At 42.9% G+C, this 20,538-nt stretch overlaps 1 protein-coding gene across 1 annotated transcript in view; it reads right to left on the bottom strand.

Annotated features, from left to right (window-relative positions):
- Positions 1–237: 237 nt before the first annotated feature.
- Positions 238–20,538, bottom strand: part of LOC122490428 (class I histocompatibility antigen, Gogo-B*0102 alpha chain) — a 107,568-nt gene continuing 87,267 nt past the window's right edge. Inside the window, 3 exon segments of the mRNA XM_043593140.1 lie at positions 238–418; positions 420–572; positions 898–1,086. Of these exon segments, the coding sequence (XP_043449075.1) occupies positions 254–418; positions 420–572; positions 898–1,086 (507 nt within the window). The 3' untranslated portion in view covers positions 238–253.

Raw genomic sequence — 20,538 nt, 5'->3', positions numbered from 1 at the left:
CCTTGAGAGAAAAATCATGGTTCACAAGGTGGCTGCCCAGGTCAAAGGAACTGCTGGTGGGTTATTTCAGGGATGATCTCAATCTGCAACCCAGGAGACTGGGTTCCTCATCGCCCTCTAAGGGAGTCACTCCCTAGTAGGAATATGAATACACTGAGGCGGATCTCCCTCTTCCCACCAGTGGGAGGGGCGCTGTTCTGACAGTGAGTCCATTTTCCCTTCCTCTGGAAAGCCAGCCGCAGTGGATGGGAGATCAGGGAGTCCTCGTGGTCCCTGTATCTGCTTCCAGCAGTGTCTTCTTCCCCATCTCCAGATACTTGAGGAACCACTCCATGCACGTGCCCTCCAGGTAGTACCTGTAGCGCTCCGCCTCACCGGCTGCCTCCCACTTGCAGCGGGTGATGTGCGGCGCGGTGTCCCGCCATGGTCCAGGAGCGCAGGCCCTGGTTCAGGGTGATGTAATCCGCGCGGTCGTGGGCCTCACGAAGGTAACGGCGGAGGCAGTGCCCATCAGGCCCCACGTCGCAGCCTATCATCCTTTGGAAGGTGTGAGACACTGGCCCTGCCCTGACCTGCAATCATTAAAGCCTAAACTGAAAACCAAACCGAGTACAGTCCCCAGGGGCTCTTACCTATTCGCAGGACGGGGGTGGGGCGCAGACTCAGCGTGGCACTAGGACCCAGACACTCAGGGCGACCTTGGCGCGTCCGTAGGGACGGGGGTCGTGACCTGGACCCGGGCCCAGGTCGCTCACCGGCCTTGCTCTGGCTGTAGTGGACACGCAATTCATTCAGCCTCACTTGAAGAGTTTGTGTGCGGGTCCTGAAGTTCTGCGTCTGCTGCTCCCACTACTCCGGCCCCTCCTGGTCCACCCACGGCAACCGCGGCTCCATCACCGAACTCGGGGTGTCGCTGTCGAACCGCACGAACTGCGTGTCGTCCAAGTAGCCGACTTCCAAGTATACCCGGGCTCCCCGCGGCCTGGCCGGGACACCGCGGTGTGGAAATACCTCAGGGAGTGGGAGCCTGTGGGCGAGGAGGGGTGAGACCCCTCCCGACCCTCCTCTCGGCGTGGGGCCCGGGTCCTAGGGGGAGGCGGCCGGGAGGGCACGGACTAGGGGGCTTGTGGGACGGAAGAGGGGTGGCAGGTTGGAGAAGAGTCGGGATCAAGGGGTGGGTGAGGCGGAGGTGAGAGCTCTGGGTCCGAGGCGGTGGAGCAGCCCTTCCGTCTAGCGGTCCCCTGCCTCCGCCCACGCTGAGGCGTTTTCTCTCCCGACCCCGCACTCATCCGTCCTGGGTCCCCAGGAGCAGGGTCCCCGACAGCAGCAGGAGGAGGGGTCCGGGACGCAAGACTGACATCTCATGTTTTGCGGAAAAGCTAAGTCGCCGCCCTTCCAGTGATTACACTATAACCCAGAACCATGGTGTCGCTGATTGGCTTCCCTAGAAACCCTACATACAACGGGAGAGCGAACTGGGGCCGAATCATGAGTATCCCGGCAGAAGGACCTGACACAGGTTGTGACAGGGAGAAGTGAAACCAGGGGAGATAGGGACTCCCCAACACTGGGACTTTGTCCTGACAACTTTTCCCCAGTATGGGAGTGCTCTGGTCACATTGTCTCCTTGCTGAGGCAGTGATTCTCAGACATTTTATTTTCAGGATATTTATACAGTCTTACAAATTGTCTTACAAATTAGTAAGTATAATTTTGTGTATGTGGGTTATATCTATCAGTGTTTACCATAGTAGGAATAAAACAGGTTTTAAAAAATTTTTATGAACTCATTTGAATGATATTAATAAGCCATTGCATGTTAAGTAAATAATTATTTTTATGAAAAAAAGCTACATCTCAAAATAAACAGGGTAGTGAAAAGATTGGATCTTTGTATTTTTGCATTTTTGCAAGTTTTTTGTTTTTGTTTTTGTTTTTTTTTTTTTTTTGTCTATCACACTAGAAGACTGCGGGATGTTTGTATTTGCTTCTGGATTTAATCTGTTATTTTTGTTGAAGTATACGAAGAAATATACAGCCTTGCACAAATATGTAGGAGTAGTATTTTAATACCTTTTCAGATAACTGTGGGTATCCATCTTTGATAATAAAAGTACACAAGTCATACTTTCTCAAAGGTTATTTGCAGAGTGGAATCTGAAACAGTATCAGTGAATATTTCTTATTCTGTTACATTCAAATCTATAGGCTTATCTTGCACATTGTCTGGATCTTGTAGTAATTCATGATTTTTATTTATTTTATTATTTCAATGTAAATGTTTTTATTTTATTTACTTATTTTTTAAATGTTTGTTTTTGAGAGAGAGAGAGAGAGAGAGAGAGAAGCAGAGGAGCAGAGAGAGGGAGACAGGACCCGAAGTGGTCTTTGTGCTGATGGCAGATGTGCCCAATGTGGGGTTCCAACTCTCGAGATCATGACCTGAGCCAGAGGCTTAACTGACTGAACCACCCAGGCTCTCCTAATTCATGATTTTTAAAGAAAGGCTTTGTTTCACTAAATTATATAGATTTTCCAGTATTGATTACACTGGAGTCAAATTATAAAAAAAACACATTGGTCTTAATATTGCCATAGGTCCCAACAGAAAAGTTTGTCAGTACTGGGAAACTGTTCACCTTATTGGTGGTACACAGTTTTCCAAAATTCTGGTTTTGTTTAGAGAGCTGACATTTTATCAAGGCAACAAGTAACTGTCAGTTGTCATCTGTCAATTTTCTTGAAGGGACAGGCTTATGTTCATTTTTAAGAAACTTCCACCTACACAAGTCTAAATAATCCAAGTTCCTGTGGCATTCATTACTTCAAGTAAAAATGGCATTCCATACAAAAAGAGGCTATTTTGGTTCATACACATGACATTCCTTGAGAAACAGTATTTAGGAATGTAACAGAAATGATTTATGGGTATATCCCATGTTTTCATATATTTTTAAAATGTGGATTTGAAGATAATTTAGTAAAGATAATTTTTAATGCTTCAGCTAGAATGCTTATTTATTTTAGAGAGAGAGTGCAAGTTGGAGTGAGGGACAGAGGAAGGGGTGAGAGAGAGAAAGAGAGAGAGAGAGAGAGAGAGAGAGAGAGAGAGAGAGAGAATCTTAAGCAGTCTCCATGCCCAGCGTGGAGCCTGTCACCGAGCTCAATACCACCACCTGGGTTTATGACCTGAGCTGAAATCAAGAGTCAGATGCTCAAATGACTAAGCCAGGTGCCCTAGCTATAATGCTTCAAAGTGAGTGTAGTTTAAAAAATTATTTTCCAAATATAAGGAAGTGGGGGCAAAGAATAAGCACTATTGCAATTTGGACTTATAACTTCCTTTCTTGCTAAATTTTGCCTCAGTGAAAATGTCAACATAGTGAAAAAGCAAATAATATAAGTAATGTTATGAGAATAGTTTTAACATAATGGATGCCGTGAAAGGGTGTCACTGACTTCAAAGGTTCCATGGACCACACTTTTGAGAACTGCTGTTCTGAACCATCTAAGGAGAGTCTCCCAGCTGGTCCCTGTCTTTGCCTCCTCTTCACTTAACAGAATCCATTTACTTGAGCTAGACTCCATGCATACCAAAACTGAGCTTAAAGCTTTAGCCCCTGGGCTTATCTAAAGGAGAACTCACCCCCCACCCCCGGAAATATGATATCAGTGTTCCCAGTCTGGGAAGGGATATAGAGGGACTGGTGGTTCTCCTTTGTGACTGGGAACAATTTGTGCCTGAAGGTGTCAAACTCATACATAACCTAACTTTGGTTTTGTTTTACATGACATTAATATGTATTCATATCCCAGAAAGAAATCTGATGTAGTCAATAAGAGTAAAAACAGTGGACTTTTCATTTCACGTGGGTCTTATGTACCCGACTTGAGGCACACAAATCTTGAAGAAGAGTACTATAGAATAAAACGTTATATAATGAAGGAATTTTTTAATCTGTGCTGTCCAATATGGTTGCCACAAGCTATATGTGGCTATTGAGTTCTTGAAATGTGACTAGTGTGTTAAGCAGTTCAATTCTTTTCTTTCTAAAATTTTTAAATTTAAATTCAAGTTAATTAACGTACAGTGTAATATTAGTTTCAGGTGTACAATATAATGATTCAGTACTTCCATACAACATGTGGTGCTCATAATAAATGCACTCCTGAATTTCCATACCTGTAGTTTTGATTTGTATTTCACTGATGATTAGTGATGATGAGAATCTTTTCATCTTCTTTGGTAAATGTCTGTTCATGTTTTCTGCCCATTTCTTAACTTGATTATTTGTTTTTGGGTGTTGAGTTTGATAAACATACATACATTTATGTATTTATGTATTTATTTATTTAATTTAAATCCAAGTTAGTTAACATATAGTGTAATAATGATTTCAGGTATAGAATTTAATGATTCATCACTTACATATAACACCCAGTGCTCATCTCAACAAGGTCCTCCTTAATGTCCCTTGCCCATTTAGCTCATCCCTCCACCCAACATTCTGCCAGAACAAGCCCTCAGTTTGTTCTCTGAACTCTTAAAACTCTGTATTTAAGAGTTTCTTATGATAATGTTTTAAGGTTCTCTTGATAATTTTAGGCTTTCCTCCCTATCTGTTATTATCTTATTTTTGTTTCCTTCCCTTATGTTCATCTGTTTTGTATCTTAAATTCCACATATGAGTGAAATCACACATTTGTCTTTCTCTGACTGGCTTATTTCACTTAGCATAATACATTCTAGTTCTATCAACGTTATTGCAAATGGCAAGATTTCATTCTTTTTGATGGCTGAATAATATTCGATTGTATATATATGCCACATCTTCTTTATCCATTCATCAGTCGATGGAAATTTGGGCTCTTTCCATACTTTGGCTATTGTTGATAGTGTTGCTATAAAAATTGGGGTGCATGTGCCCCTTTGAATCAGCACACTTGTATCCTTTGGATAAATCCCAAATAGTGAAATTGTTGGGTCACAGGGTAGTTCTATTTTTTTTATGTTTATTTATTTTTGAGATAGAGAGAGAGACAGAGCATGAGCAGGGGAGCGGCAGAGAGAGAGGGAGACACAGAACTGGAAGCAGGCTCCAGGCTCTGAGCTGTCAGCACAGAGCCCAATGTGGGGCTTGAACCCGTGAACCATGAGATCGTGACCTGAGCCAAAGTCGGGCTCTCAACCGACTGAGCCACCCAGGTGCCCTGCGGGTAGTTCTATTTTTAATTCTTTGAGGAATCTCCATACTGTTTTCCAGAGTGCCTGCACCAGTTTGCATTCCCACCAGCAGTGCAAAAGAGATCCTCTTTCTCTGCATCCTTGCCAACATCTGTTGTTGCTTGATTTGTTAATGTTAGCCATTCTGACAGGTGTGTGTCATTGGGGTTTTGATTTGCATTTCCCTGATGAGTGATATTGAGCGTTTTTTTCATGTGTCTGTGAACCATCTGGATGTCTTCTTTGGAGAAGTATCTACTCAGGTCTTTTGCCCATTTCTTCACTAGATTATTTGTGTGTGTGTGTGTGTGTGTGTGTGTGTGTGTTGAGTTTGATAAGTTCTTTATAGATTTTGGATACTAACTCTTTATCTGATATGTCATTTGCAAATATCTTCTCCCATTCTTTTGGTGGCCTTTTAGTTTTGCTGATTGTTTCCTTCACCGTGCAGAAGCTTTTTCTCTCGATGAGGTCCCAATAGTTCATTTTTGCTTTTATTTCCTATGCCTCTGGAGACATTTCAAGTAAGAAGTTGCTGTGGCCGAGGTCAAAGAGGTTTTTTCCTGTTTTCTCCTCCAGGATTTTGATGGGTTCCTGTCTCACATTTAGATCTATAATCCATTCTGAGTTTATTTTTGTGTATAGTGTAAGACAGTGGCCCAGTTTCATTTTTCTGCACCTTGCTGTCCAGTTTTCCCAACAACATTTCCTGAAGACTGTCTTTTATGCATTGGATATTCTTTCCTGATTAGTCAAATTTAGTTGGCCGTATGTTTGTGGGTCCACTTCTGGGTTCGCTATTGTTTCATTGATCAATATGTCTGTTTTTGTGCCCAGAACCATACTGACTTGATAACTACAACTTTGTGATACAGGTTAAAGATCGGGATTGTGATGCCTCCAGCTTTGGTTTTCTTTTTCAACCTTACTTTGGCTATTCGGGGTCATTTGTAGTTCCATACAAATTTAGGATTGTTTGTTCTAGCTCTGTGAAGAATTCTTATTTTGATAGTGACTTATTTTGATAGTGACTGCATTGAATATGTAGATTGCTTTGCATAGTGTTGACATTTTAACAATATTTGTTTTTCCAATCCAGGAGCATGAAATGTTTTTCCATTTCTTTGTGTCTTCTTCAATATCTTTTACAAACTTTCTATAGTTTTCAGCGTATAAATTTTTCACTTCTTTGGTTAGGTGTATTCCTAGGTATTTTATAGTTTGTGGCACAATTGTACATGGAATTGATTCCTTGATTTCTCTTTCTGCTGCTTCGCTATTGGTGTATAGAAATGCAACCAATTTCTTTACATTGATTTTATATCTTGTGATGTTGCTGAATTCATGTATCAGTTCTAGCACTTTTTGGTGGAGTCTTTTGGGTTTTCCATATAGGGTATCATGTCATTTGCAGAGTGAAAGTTTAACTTTCTCCTTGCCGATTTGGATGCCTTTTATTCCTTTGTGCTGTCTGATTGCTGAAGCTAGGACTTCCAACACTATGTTGAATAACAGTGGTGAGAGTGGATATCCTTTTCATGTTTCTGACCTTAGGGGGATAGCTCTCAGTTTTTCCACACTGAGGATATTAGTGGTGGGTCTTTCATATATGGCTTTTATGATCTTGAAGTATGATCGTTCTATCCCTACTTTCTTGAGGGTTTTTATCAAGAAAGGATGCTTTATTTTGTCAAATGCTTTTTCTGTATCTATTGTGAGGATCATGTGGTTCTAATCCTTTCTTTTATTAATGTGATGTATCACATTAATTGATTTGTGGATATTGAACCAGCCCTGCATCCCAGCTATAAATTCCACTTGGTTGTGATAAATAATTCTTTTTTTTTTAAATTTTTTTCAACGTTTTTTATTTATTTTTGGGACAGAGAGAGACAGAGCATGAACGAGGGAGGGGCAGAGAGAGGGAGACACAGAATCGGAAACAGGCTCCAGGCTCTGAGCCATCAGCCCAGAGCCCGATGCGGGGCTCGAACTCCCGGACCGCGAGATTGTGACCTGGCTGAAGTCGGACGCTTAACCGACTGCGCCACCCAGGCGCCCCAATAATTCTTTTAATGTATTGTTGGATATGGTTTCCTAGTATCTTGTTGAGAGCTTTTGTATCCATGTTCATCAGGAAAATCGGTCTGTAGTTCTTTTCAGTGGCATTTTTGGTTTTGGAATCAAGGTAACCCTGGCCTTGTAGAATGAGTTTGGAAGTTTTCCTTCCATTTCTATTTTTTGGAACAGCTACAAAAGAATCGGTGTTAACACTTCTTTATTTTGTTTATTTATTTTAAAAAATATTTATTTAATTTTGAGAGAGAAAGAGAGACAGAGTGTGAGCAGGGGAAGGGATGAGAGAGAGGGAGACACAAAATCCGAAGCAGGCTCCAGGCTCTGAGCTATCAGCACAAAGCCCAACATTGGACTCGAACTCATGAATTGAAAGATCATGACCTGAACCCAAACTAAGAGTCAGACACTCAATCCACCAGGAAGCCCCCTTTTACTCTTTTTAACACTAGAATCTGCCATGGGCCAATCAGGGCTCATGGTTCAGAGCAATTCCTTCTCATTTTAATTGGGGATTCTGGATGAGTTCTTGTGAGAACAGAATAGGTTGGGCCACAGGAGCCCTGCAACTTGCCTTCCAGATCCATATTGACAACATTAAATATAGGCCAGTGAAAGTACCCAGCACAGAATATTTGTGTGTTGGTAGGGCCAAAGGTGTTGGGAGACAGCTGGCCTCACTTCTGGGAAAGGACAAATGGACTGAGACATTTCACTCTTACTCTCTTTCCATTCTCATCTAAAATGAAATGTTGGCTGGAAAAGCATGGAAGCTTTTTGTGTGTCTCATGTCTATGAAATACAGCCAGAACAACACTAAACCATCCTACACACCTAGAAAACTGATTGGAGGATTAACACAACAATCTGCACAACCTGAGCCACAGAATTCAGCAGGTACATGGTGTGGAGAGCTGAACTTGAGAAGCAAGAAGCCATGAAAGGAATTCTCCCCAAAACAAAGAGCATGAAGAAACAACAGCCAGGGATTTAACCAACACAGATACAAGCAAGATGTCTGAACCAGAATTTAGACTCATGATAAGAATACTAGCTGGAGTCAAAAATAGATTAGAATCCTTTTCTGCAGAGATAAAAGAAGTAAAAAAATAGCCAGAATGAAATTAAAAATGCTATAACTGAGCTGCAATCACGGATGGATGGAGCAGTGGCAAGGATGGACGAGGCACAACAGAGAATCAGCGATATAGAGGACAAACGTAGAGAGAATAATGAAGCAGAAAAAAAGAGGGAAACTAAGGCAAAAGAGCATGATTTAAGAATTAGAGAAATCAGTGACTCATTAAAAAGGAACATCAGAATCATAGGGGTCCCAGAAGAGGAACAGAGAGAAATAGGGGTAGAAAGGTTATGTGAGCAAATCATAGCAGAAAACTTCCCTAACCTGGGGAAAGACACAGACATCAAAATCCAGGAAGCACAGAGGAACCCCATTAGATTCAACAAAAACCGACCATCAACAAGGCATATCATATTCACATTCACAAAATACTCAGGCAAGGAAAAATCATGAAAGCAGCAAGGGAAAAAAGTCCCGAGCCTACAAGGGAAGACAGATCAGGTTTGTAGCGGATCTATCCACAGAAACTTGGCAGGCCAGAAAGGAGTGGCAGGATATATTCAATGTGCTGAATCAGAAAAATATGCAGCCAAGAATTTTTTTATCCCACAAGGCTGTCATTCAAAACAGAAGGAGAGATAAAAAGTTTCCCAAACAAAAATTAAAGGAGTTAGTGACCACTAAACCAGCCCTGCAAGAAATTTTAATGGGAACTTTCTGAGGGGAGAAAAGATGAAAAAATATATATATATAAATAAATAAATACCAAAAGAAACAAAAGATTAGAAAGGACCAGAGAACACCACCAGAAACTCCAACCCTACAAGTATCATAATGGCAATAAATTCATATCTTTCAGTACTCACTCTAAACGTCAATGGACTCAATGCTCCAATCAAAAGACATAGGGTAACAGAATGGATAGAAAAACAAGATCCATCTATAGGTTGTTTACAAGAGACCCACTTTAGATCTAAAGACACCTTCAGATTGAAAATAAGGGGATAGAGAACCATCTATCATGCTAATGGTCAACAAAAGAAAGTTGGAGTAGCCATATTTATATCAGACAATTTAGACTTTAAAACAAAGGCTGTATCAAGAGAAGCAGAAGGGCATTATGTCATCATCAAGGGGTCTATCCACCAAGAAGAGCTAACAATTGTAAACATTTATGTGCCAAATGTGGAAGCACCCACATATATAAATCAATTAATCACAAAAGTAAAGAAACACATTGATAGTAATAGAATAATAGTAGGAGATTTCAACACCCCACTCACAGCAATGGACAGATCACCTAATCAAAAAATCAATAAGGAAACAATGGTTTTGAATGATACACTGGACCAGATGGGCTTAACAGATATATTAAGAACATTTCATCCTAAAGCAGCAGAATATACATTATTCTCCAGTGCACATGGAACGTTCTCCAGAAGAGACCATATACTGGGACACAAATCAGCCTTAAGTACAAAAAGATCGAGATCATACTGTGCATATTTTCAGACCACAACACTATGAAACTTGAAATCAACCACAAGAAAAAATTTGGAAAGGTAACAAATACTTGGAGACTGAAGAACATCCTACTAAAGAATGAATGGGCTAACCAAGCAGTTAAAGAGGAAATTAAAAAGTATATGGAAGTCAATGAAAATAACACCGCAACCCCAAACCTCTGGGATGCAGCAAATGCGGTCATAAGAGGAAAGTATATAGCAATCCAGGCCTTCCTAAAGAAGGAAGAAAGATCTCAGATACACAACCTAACCTTACGCCTTAAGGAGTGGGAAAAAGAACAGCAAATACAACCCAAAACCAGCAGAAGACAGGAAATAATAAAGACTAGAGCAGAAATTAATGCTATCAAAACTAAAAAAAATACAGTAGAACAGATCAATGAAACCAGATGCTGGTTCTTTGAAAGAATTAACAAAATTGATAAACCACTAGCCAGTTTGATCAAGAAGAAAAAGGAAAGGACCCAAATAAATAAAATCAAGAATGAAAGAGGAGAGATCACAACCAATACAATAAAATAAAAACAATAATAAGAGACTATTATGAGCAATTATATGCCAATAACATGGGTAATCTGGAAGAAAATTTGAAAGGACCCATAACTAGTAAGGAAATTGAATTAGTAAAAAATCTGCCAAAAAACAAGAGTCCAGGGCCTGATGCCTTTCCAGGGAAATTCTACCAAACATTTAAGGAATAGTTAACACCTATTCTGTTGAAACTGTTCCAAAAAATAGAAATGGAAGGAAAACTTCCAAACTCTATGAAGCCAGCATTACCTTGATTCCAAAACCAGACAGAGACCCCACTAAAAAGGAGAACTATAGACCAATTTCCCTGATGAACATGGATACAAAAATCCTCAACAGATCCAACCAGATCCAACAATACATTAAAAAATTATTCACCACCACCAAGTGGGATTTATACCTGGAATGCAGGGCTAGTTCCATATCCACAAAGCAATTAACGTGATTCATCACATCAATAAAGGACAAGAACCATAAGATCCTCTCAATAGATGCAGAGAAAACATTTGACAAAATATAGCATGCTTTCTTGATAAAAACCCTCAAGAAAGTAGGGATAGAAGGATCATACCTCGAGATCATAAAAGCCATATATGAACAACCCAATGCTCCATCCTCAATGGGGAAAAACTGACAGCTTTCCCCCTAAGGTCAGGAACAAGACAAGGATGTCCACTCTCACCACTGTTATTCAACATAGTATTGGAAGTCTTTGCCTCTGCAGACAACACAAATAAAAGGCATGCAAATAGGCCAGAAGGAGTTCAAACTTTCACTCTTTGCAGATGACACGATACTCTATATGGAAAACCCAAAAGATTCCACCAAAAAACTGCTAGAACTGATTCATGAATTCAACAAAGTTGCAGGATATAAAATCAAAGCATAAATCGGTTGCATTCCTATTCACCAACAATGAAGCAACAGAAAGAGAAATCAAGGAATCTATCCCATTTACAGTTGCACCACAAACCACAAAATACTTAGGAATAAATCTAACCAAAGAGGTAAAAAAAATCTATACACTGAAAACTATAGAAATCTTATGAAAGAAATTGAAGAAGACACAAAAAATGGAAAAAGATTCCATGCTCCTGGATAGGAAGAACAAATATTGTTAAATGTCGATACTACTCAAAGCAATCTACATATTCAATGCAATCCCTATCAAAGTAACACCAGCATTCTTCACAGAGCTAGAACAAATAATCCTAAAATTTGTATGGAACCAGAAAAGACCCCGAATAGCCAAAGCAATCTTGAAAAAGAAAACCAAAGCAGGAAGCATCACAATCCCAGACTTCAAGCTATACTACAAAGCTGTAATCATCAAGACAATATGGTACTAGCACAAGAACCTAGATCAATGGGACAGAATAGAGAACCCAGAAATGGACCCACAAATATATGGCCAACTAATCTTTGACAAAGCAGGAAAGAATATCCAATGGAATAAAGACAGTCTCTTCAGCAAGTGGTGCTGGGAAAACTGGACAGCGACATGCAGAAGAATGATTCTGGACCATTTTCTTACACCACACACAAAAATAAACTCAAAATGGATGAAAGACCTCAATGTAAGACAGGAAGCCATCAAAATCCTTGAGGAGAAAGCAGGCAAAAACCTCTCTGATCTTGACCACAGCAACTTCTTACTCAAAACACATCTCCAGAGGGAAGGGAAACAAAATCAAAAATGAACTACTGGGACCTCATCAAAATAAAAAGCTTCTGCACAGCAAAGGAAACAATCAGCAAAACTAAAAGGCAACTGACATAATGGGAGAAGATATTTGCAGATGATATATCAGATAAAGGGTTAATATCCAAAATCTATAAAGAACATGTCAAACTCAACACCCAAAAAACAATCCAGTGAAGAAATGGGTGAAAGACATGAATAGACACTTCTCCAAAAAAGACTTCCAGATGGCCAACCGACACATGAAAAAATGCTCAACATCATTCATCATCAGGGAAATGCAAATCAAAACCATAACGCAATACCACCTTACACCTGTCAGAATGGCTAAGATTAACAACTCAGACAACAGATGTTGGCGAGGATGTAGGGAAAGAGGATCTCTTTTGCATTGTTGGTGGGAATGCAAGCTAGTGTGGCCACTCTGGAAAACAGTATGGAGGTTCCTCAAAAAACTAAAAATAGAACTACCCTATAACCCAGCAATTTCAGTGATAGGCATTTTTCCATGGGATACAGGTGTGCTGTTTCGAAGGGAAACATGCACCCCCATGTTTATAGCAGCACTATCAACAGTAGCCAAAGTATGGAAAGAGCCCAAATGTCCATCGATGGATGAATGGATAAAGACGTGGTATATATATACAATGGAGTATGACTCAGCAATCAAAAAGAATGAAATCTTGCCATTTGCAACTACACGGATGGAACTGGAGGCTTTATGCTAAGTGAAATTAGTCAGAGAAAGACAAAAATCAGATGACTTCACTCATATGAGTACTTTAAGAGACAAAACAGATGAACGTAAGGGAAGGGAAACAAAAATAATATAAAAACAGGGAGGGGGACAAAACACTCATAAATATGGGGAAAACACTGAAGGTTGCTGGAGGGGTCGTGGGAGGGGGGATGGGCTAAATGGGTAAAGGGCATTAAAGAGTCTACTCCTGAAATCATTGTTTCACTATTTTGGATGTGAATTTTAAAAAATAATGGCGCCTCAGTGGCTCAGTCGGTTAAACGTCCAACTTCAGCTCAGGTCATGATCTTGTGGTCCATGAGTTAGAGCCCCGTGTCGGGCTCTGTGCTGACAGCTCCGAGCCTGGAGCCTGCTTCGGATTCTGTGTCTCCTTCTCTCTCTGCCCCTCCCCTGTTCATGCTCTGTCTCTCTCTGCCTCAAAAATAAATAAACGTTAAAAAAATTTTTTTAATAAAAAATAAAATTAAAAAAATAAAAGAAAATAAATAAAATGTCTAGGAGCATCTGGGTGCCTCGGTTTTTGGCATCCGACTTCAGCTCAGGTCACGATCTTGCGGTCTGTGGGTTTGAGCCTCACGTTGGGCTCTGTGCTGACAGCTCAGAGCCTGGAGCCTGTTTCCAATTCTGTGTCTCCCTCTCTCTGGCCTCCCCCGCTCACAATTTGTCTCACTCTTTCTCTCAAAAATAAACATTTAAAAAATTTAAAAAAATAAAACAAAATAAAATGAAATGTGGGCTTTCCATAGAGCCATTCCCATCCCATTGCCATTTGCCAACTAGGACTTGGTTTGCAGGCTGGGTGGGGCAGTGAGGCTGTCAATCACACAGTGAGCTCCCAAGTGGTGTGTTCTCACTTGGCTTCTGTGCTAACCAAGAGTAGTTAGTTTCTGACAGCCCACAGAAAAGATTGCCCTGCTGTCAGAGAGCACTTATTGCTTGGCCTAACGGTCTGAAGAGCACATAATCCACACATGCAAGGTATGTTCCAGGACCTAGACTGGGCAGAAAGTGGCCATTCAAGACCTAATGGGCCACAGGAACCAAGTTCCAAACACTTGAGCAGCAGCCTGGAGCATGGACCCACTACCCCTAAATCCCTGCTGCCTCTATCCCCTGAGGGGAAGGGCAGGAAAAAGAGCCCAGGCCAGAAGTTTCCCCTCTTTTAGAAGGAAATATGCAGACCTCTTGCAGACTTGGATTTCAGGAGGTTTCCTTTAGAGGTTTTGTTTGTCTCCGGCCACAGGGTTTTCTCACTCCTTAGATAGGACCTTACCAGGAAATTGTCATCCTAGAAACTTCATTCTAATCTTTGTCCCATTCTCATCTATAATGAAGCACTTTGGCTTTCCCCATTTCTAGTTCAATGAACACCTGTTTTCTTTTTGCAAAGTAGTTTCACCCTGGGTGACATTCAGAGCCAGTGTTTCAGAGGAATATCCTTTCCTTTAAGTCGGGAATCTGGTCAAGTTCTTATGTCTCTGACATAGGTTGGGATAAAGGACCCCTCATTATTTGCCTTTCAGAAGTATGTTGCCAATGGGAAGCATAGGGCCCTTGAAGGTGCCCAGCAGAGTGTCTGTGTGTTAACAATACCAGGGTTTGGGAGGGAGCTGGCCTTACTTCTGGTTGAAGGAGAAACTATGTTAGACATTTCATTCCCAGATTCATCCTAATTTCCTCTGTAATATAGAACTTTGGCCTTCCTTCTAGCCCTTGCCAATCATTTTCTGTTTTCATAACTAGGTCATGGGTCACAACCAGGAGGAAATGGTCTATCAGCCACGCAGCCAACATCCAGCATTTGTAATGAACTACCATACTGGTCCTGTGCTATATGTGAGAGCAATTGGTTACTTCAACCCAAAGAATGACCCTCCTGTCCATGAGCGCCTATTGTTTGACTTCCCTGGTAATCTCTGTAATGGGTAGCCAGCTTGCCTCCCTCCCCTGACTGATTGAAATGTTTTCATCTTCTAAGGCAGATGGATTAGGCATGCACAGTATTCTGCAGGACAATTCAGCCCAAAAAAGCCCTTACAAGGAATACTGCACCATGAGTTGGTTACATTACCTAAAGCACCAAAGGGACCACTAACCGGCTATCACTGAATCACTGCCCTTTCTATGCCCTGAGGGGTAGGGCATACAAAGAAGCCCAGGTCAGGAGTCTTCCTTCTCTTTCTTACAGATGAGAGCAGGTCTTATGCTAACTGAGCACTCTTACAGATGAGAGCAGGTCTTATGCTAACTGAGCACCCAGGTGTAGGCAATGGATATTTCCCTTTGCCCCTGCCCACAGGTGTTTCTTACTATGGAAAGCAGTTAAATTCTCAGGAGATTGGACTAGGCTGTCCTTCTTAGCTTCATCCTGCTCTCCTTTGTAATGAAGCACTTTGGCCCTCTATTTCCATTCTTTTGCTCCTTTTTTTTTTTTTTTTCAAATGACGATCTCACTGGAGTCCCTTCAGAGTGAGTGTCTCAGAGCAATATCCTCCACTTCAAACTGGGGGCTCTGGCTGAGTCCTGGGGACTCTGTCATGGATTGGCAACAGGAACCCTTATAACTTCCCATCAGAACTCTGTTCACAATGAGAGGCCTAGGGCATATGAAGTTGCAAAGCAGGTTATGTATGGATATCTGGAGGAAGTCCCAGACGGTTGGGGAGGGACTGGCATTGCATATCAGCAAGGAGAAATGAGGTAGATATGTGTTCCCAGCATTATCTCATTCCCATCCATAATGTAGATCCTTGGCCTCCCTTATAACCATTCCCACCAATTTGCTATTTTCCAAGTCTTGGGTCACATTCAGTGATGATTGGGCTTTCACTCACTTCACACAAGCAAAGCCCAAAGATTGTTGCTAAACTCCCACTCTGGTCCTGTGCTCTGTGAGAGGAAACAGTGACTTCATCTCGAAGGAATAAGGGCTTTCTTGTCTGAGTGCTTGGTGCTAGGCCAGCTCTGGTAAGTGCAGTGAAGGGTAAACATGCTTTAATTCTGTGTCAGCCATAGGCACACTATGCTTCAGGACCTTGTCTACACAGAAAGGGTTCTTTCAAGAACTACTGCATCAGGTCCAGGTTCCACACACTTGATCAGCTGGGAGCAAGAACCCCTTGGCTCTGAGTCAATGCTGCATCTATTTCCTAATGGTAAGGACAGAAAAACCCACCAAATCCTGTTTTCCCTCTGTTTCTGAAGTAAGGACACAGACCTCCTGCAGAATTTTACTCTCAGGTGTAGCCAGTGGAGGTTTCCTTTTCCACCAGCCCTCAGGTGTTTCATACTCCAGGCAGCCGGGTAGGCACTTAATTCTAACTTCAAGCCCATTCTCTTCTGTAATGAAGAACTTTGGTCCTCTGGGTACCTATTTGCATTTTATTGTTCTTTTTTTCAAACTAGGTACTACCCGGGAGCCATTTAGAGCAAGAGCCTCAGAAGAATACACTCTGTTTAAAGTTTAAACTAGAGCATTCCAGGATCCATGGGGCTGTGTCAGGTACACAGCTTGAGTCCAAACATTGGTGTGGAGATCCCAGTCAGTTCCTGAGCCAACTGACTACCCTCAGTGTCTGGTATTACAGAAGAAAGTAGGCCCCTCTGTCCCTGGGGGCTTGGCACTTAGCTAGAGTCTTTGCAGGGATGAGTAGTCCACTGGCCTCCCTCCCCTGGCTGACAGAGGTGCTTCATCATGCAAAATGGATGTTTCATGCAGGTGGACTCTGTTCCAGGCCCTGGTCAGTGCACAAAGGGACTTTGAAGAGAATACTGCACCCAGGCTGGGTTCTAACCACTAGACCATCACCTGGGAGCCGCAGGCCTTCCCCTGTCTACTAATGGGAAGAAGCAATAAACAGACCTAAATCCAGGGCTTTCCCTCTTTTTTTGAAGGAAGAATTCAGGCCCCTTACTGACAGGACAACCGGGTGTAGCCTGTAAGAGGCTCCCTTCACCAAAGCCCACATGTCTTGCTTATTTCTGAGACAGCCAGCTTGCTAGGAGATGACACCAGTTACTTTATTTTCCACATCATCCCATTCTCATTCTTAGTGTAGAAGTCTGGCCCTCCTTGAATCTATTTTCACCCCTTTGCTCTATTTTCACACTAGGTCCTCTCTGGGGCCCATCTCATATAGTCTCTTAGAAGACTATCCTTGGCATTCAGCTGGGGATCCTAGTCACAGCCTTGTGACTGTGGGACAGGTTTGGCCACAGGGCTCCTGGCAAGTTGGTGTCAAAACCATGCAGGCATTCAGAGGTCAAGGGCATTGGAATGGCCCAGGTTAGAACTTTGCACTTAGCCTGGGGCAGAGGACTGGGAAGGGAGCTGGCCTCCTTTCTTGGCTGAGAGGACATGAAGGTGCCCTTTCCAGATTGATCCCATTCCCACTGGAAATATTGAACTTTGGCCTTCCTTATGGACACTCCCTTCCCATGGCTTTATGTCTATATAGTCTTAGAAGCCATGGCACTGTCACTCACTCAACCCATGCCCAGGGATAGATTTTCACCCAAGCCTGTGCATGTTGGAGGTGGGTCCCAAGCAAGTCAGCCTAGCCACTGCTAATGGCAGCAATTACAGTTAGTCAGACATGGATTTATCTTCCATCTTGGGCAAAGAGGGACCAGTGGGACCACAGGCACTGGGGGTCAACAACACGAGGAGGTTCTGGGTCATTGCCAAGGCATGAACAGCCCTGTGCATTATGAAGTGCCATAACGGCCTCAGTAGCCCAGCAAAGCCACTCTGAGGTCATGGTGTGGCAACCTTGGCATTGGCCTGTGCAGTGCTGTCCTCCTTCAGTACACTCAACAGTAGCAACAGTGACAATTTTGGCTGGCAGAACTAGGTCAGCAACAGCCCTAAGGAAAGTGGCAGATAAGGTGGAACCCATTAGAACAGTACCTCTCCCTGGGCACCCTCACACACCCTGGTTTGTGAAGGGCCATATCATTCTGAAACCAAATTGATAAGGGCTCAATGCAACACCTCTATCACCATCACTGGAACACCACCAAACACCCAAGCTGAAACAGGAGGAGATTACTCTGAGACCCTGTCTCTGAATAGTTTCCAGGAAAACCCTCTTCATCAAAAGGGGTAACGGGTGGCAGTGGAGACAAACACTGCCAGAGTTCTTCATCACATATGAGATTTGGAGGGAGTTGAGAATGAAGTACCCAGCACAGTCTCCTATCTCCTAGGTTGTATCTGGAATAAGAAAGGCCTGTGGGCTTAGGCCAAGGGAGCTCTCTGAAGGACTACAACTGGGAGCCCTGTTGGCAAGAAGCCTGCATTCTTCCTTTGGAAGCCAGTGATTTCTGTCTTGGTCTATCTGCCACTTTTCCCATCAGTTGAGGGAGGCAGCAGTGTTAGAGCTGGAGCTACTGGGATCTGATGGCTCTTGCTCAGGAATCTGCAATAAGGACGTGGTTCTCCAATTCCTAGCAAGGGCTCTTCCAGTGCTGACCCCTCCTGGTTTGTACAGATCATATGCAAACTGCTTTCAGAATGAAGGCAACTCAATCATCCAGGTCAGTGAGGCAAGCTGGCTCCCCTTCACCGTCCACAGCACAGCAGGCCAAGCACCAAGTATCCAGGGGCTAAAGGCCTTCTTTCCTTTGGTAGAGCAGAACCTGATAGCTATCACTGAGTACAGGAGCAAAGGGGGAGTTTTCAGCCTACACGGGTGTGCCAGTTGAGTGAGTGATGGCTCCTTAGCTCCTAAGGGGAAAAAAATTAATAGAAACACAACAAGGGGAAGGAAATTTATGCCGGAAAGGCCAAGGCTCAACATTTCACTGGGAATAAAGATCCACTTTGAAAGAAAATGTCTTGCTTCATTTGCTCTGGGCCCAGAAGGAGGCCAGCTCCCTGCCCAAATCTCTGGCACAGCCTACACACCAAATATCCTCTTCTGGGCTCCTTCAAATGTCCTGGATCCCTGAATGGCTGTATACTTCTGAAACCCAGTGAATTAATGAAGAAGGAGCCCTGTGGCAAAACCTTCCCCCAGTCACAAGGACTAGTCGAGACTCTCAGGTGTCAGGCACAGGATAGGACTCTTGAGACACTGACTCTGAATGGGTTGTGGGAAAAAACTTATTTGTACAGGAGAGCAAAGATGTGTCAAGGTGTACAAGGAGGGCCAGAGCTCTTCAGAGCTTGAAAGAGGAATTCTATGGAGAAGAGAGTGCGCAGCACCAGTTTCTGGTAACTGGCTGCCTGTGTGAAGAAGAAACACCAGAGGGCTTAGGCAAAATCGCCCTCTAGATCCTCCATCTGGGAACCCTGTGAGAAACAGGCCTGCCTTCTTCCTTCAGAAGGACCTAGAGAGCCCAGGAACTTTGTCTACTTTTCTTGATTTTCTCATGATTGAATGGAGTGAGCAGTGACAGTGTTGTAGCTAGGATGTGCCCCCAGATGTGGCTCCAAAGTGTGGAGACGGACATTGGTGAATTCTACCTGTAAAATACTCTTTCTATGCTGACCAGCTTCTAGAGCAGTGTTCCTGTATGAACTGTCTGCTTTTCAGAAGGAAGGTGGCTCAATCAGGCAGAGGAAGGATGCGAGCTGACTCCCTTCCCAACCCCTTGCTACAAACAGTCAAGCCACAAGCTCAGGGATAGGAAGGCTATGCTCCTTTGGGATAGCCAATGCTCATGGTTGTTACTGAGCATGGGCTTAAGTGGGAACCCAACACCCATCCTTGGATGCCTGCTGAGTGAATGCCAGCTCCATAGCTCCTAATGGTGAATAAAGAGGCAGTCAGAAACACAGTAAAGGAGAGGGAATGGCTGCAGCCAGGACCAAAGTGTGTTCAATATTTCCATCCAATGGGAATGCAATCCATGTGGAATGGAAATGTTTATCTTCATTTCCCCTAGGCCCAAAAGGAGGTCAGCTCCCTGCTAAGATCCCCGCAGGATCCACAAAAAAAGTTCTTTACTGGACCCTTTCTGATGCATTAAGGCTCTGGATTTCCATGTAGTCCTGAAACCAAAAGGCCCAGGGCCCCTTTGGCTCCAACTGTCCCAAAGTCACAAGGGCTAGTCACATTGGACATCTGCAGGTTGAAGATAGTACTTGGAAAGAATGAATTTGTTGGAGCCTGAGACAAACCTTGATGAATAATAAAGCAATGCCATGAAATTGGATACATCGATGGCCAGAGTTCTTCATGAAGGATGAGAACTAGATCATGTTTAGAAGAATCTGACAAGCACACTATATTTGTAAAGCCTGCTTGCTCAGAAATCACAAGAGCCTTTTGGGAACTTTGGCTACAAGAGTGCTCCAAAGATGACCTTTGGAACCCTGTGAGCAAGAGGCCCACATTCCCCCTTAAGAAATAGACTGGACCTTTGGCTTCTGGTGTGCTTCTACCCATCATATCCATCATGAGCAGCATCAGTGGGTCTGAAATATGAAGAATGTGCTTCCATGTGGTGATCAAGGAGTAGGAATGAGGCCTAGGTGCACTATTTATTCAAAAGACTTTTTGTGAGACGATTAGGTTATGGAGCATGCTGGACATGCACAGACTATTCTTCCGAATGAGGGTAGCTCCATCCGTTAGTGGTCAGGGTCCATGTGTCTCCCATGTGTCTCCCCATTCTCATGACACCATAGTC

This window comes from Prionailurus bengalensis, chromosome B2, assembly GCF_016509475.1.
Source record: "Prionailurus bengalensis isolate Pbe53 chromosome B2, Fcat_Pben_1.1_paternal_pri, whole genome shotgun sequence".
NCBI lineage: Eukaryota > Metazoa > Chordata > Mammalia > Carnivora > Felidae > Prionailurus > Prionailurus bengalensis.
The sequence above is the reverse complement of the archived record's forward strand: the minus strand, read 5'-3'. Positions and strand labels throughout refer to the sequence as shown.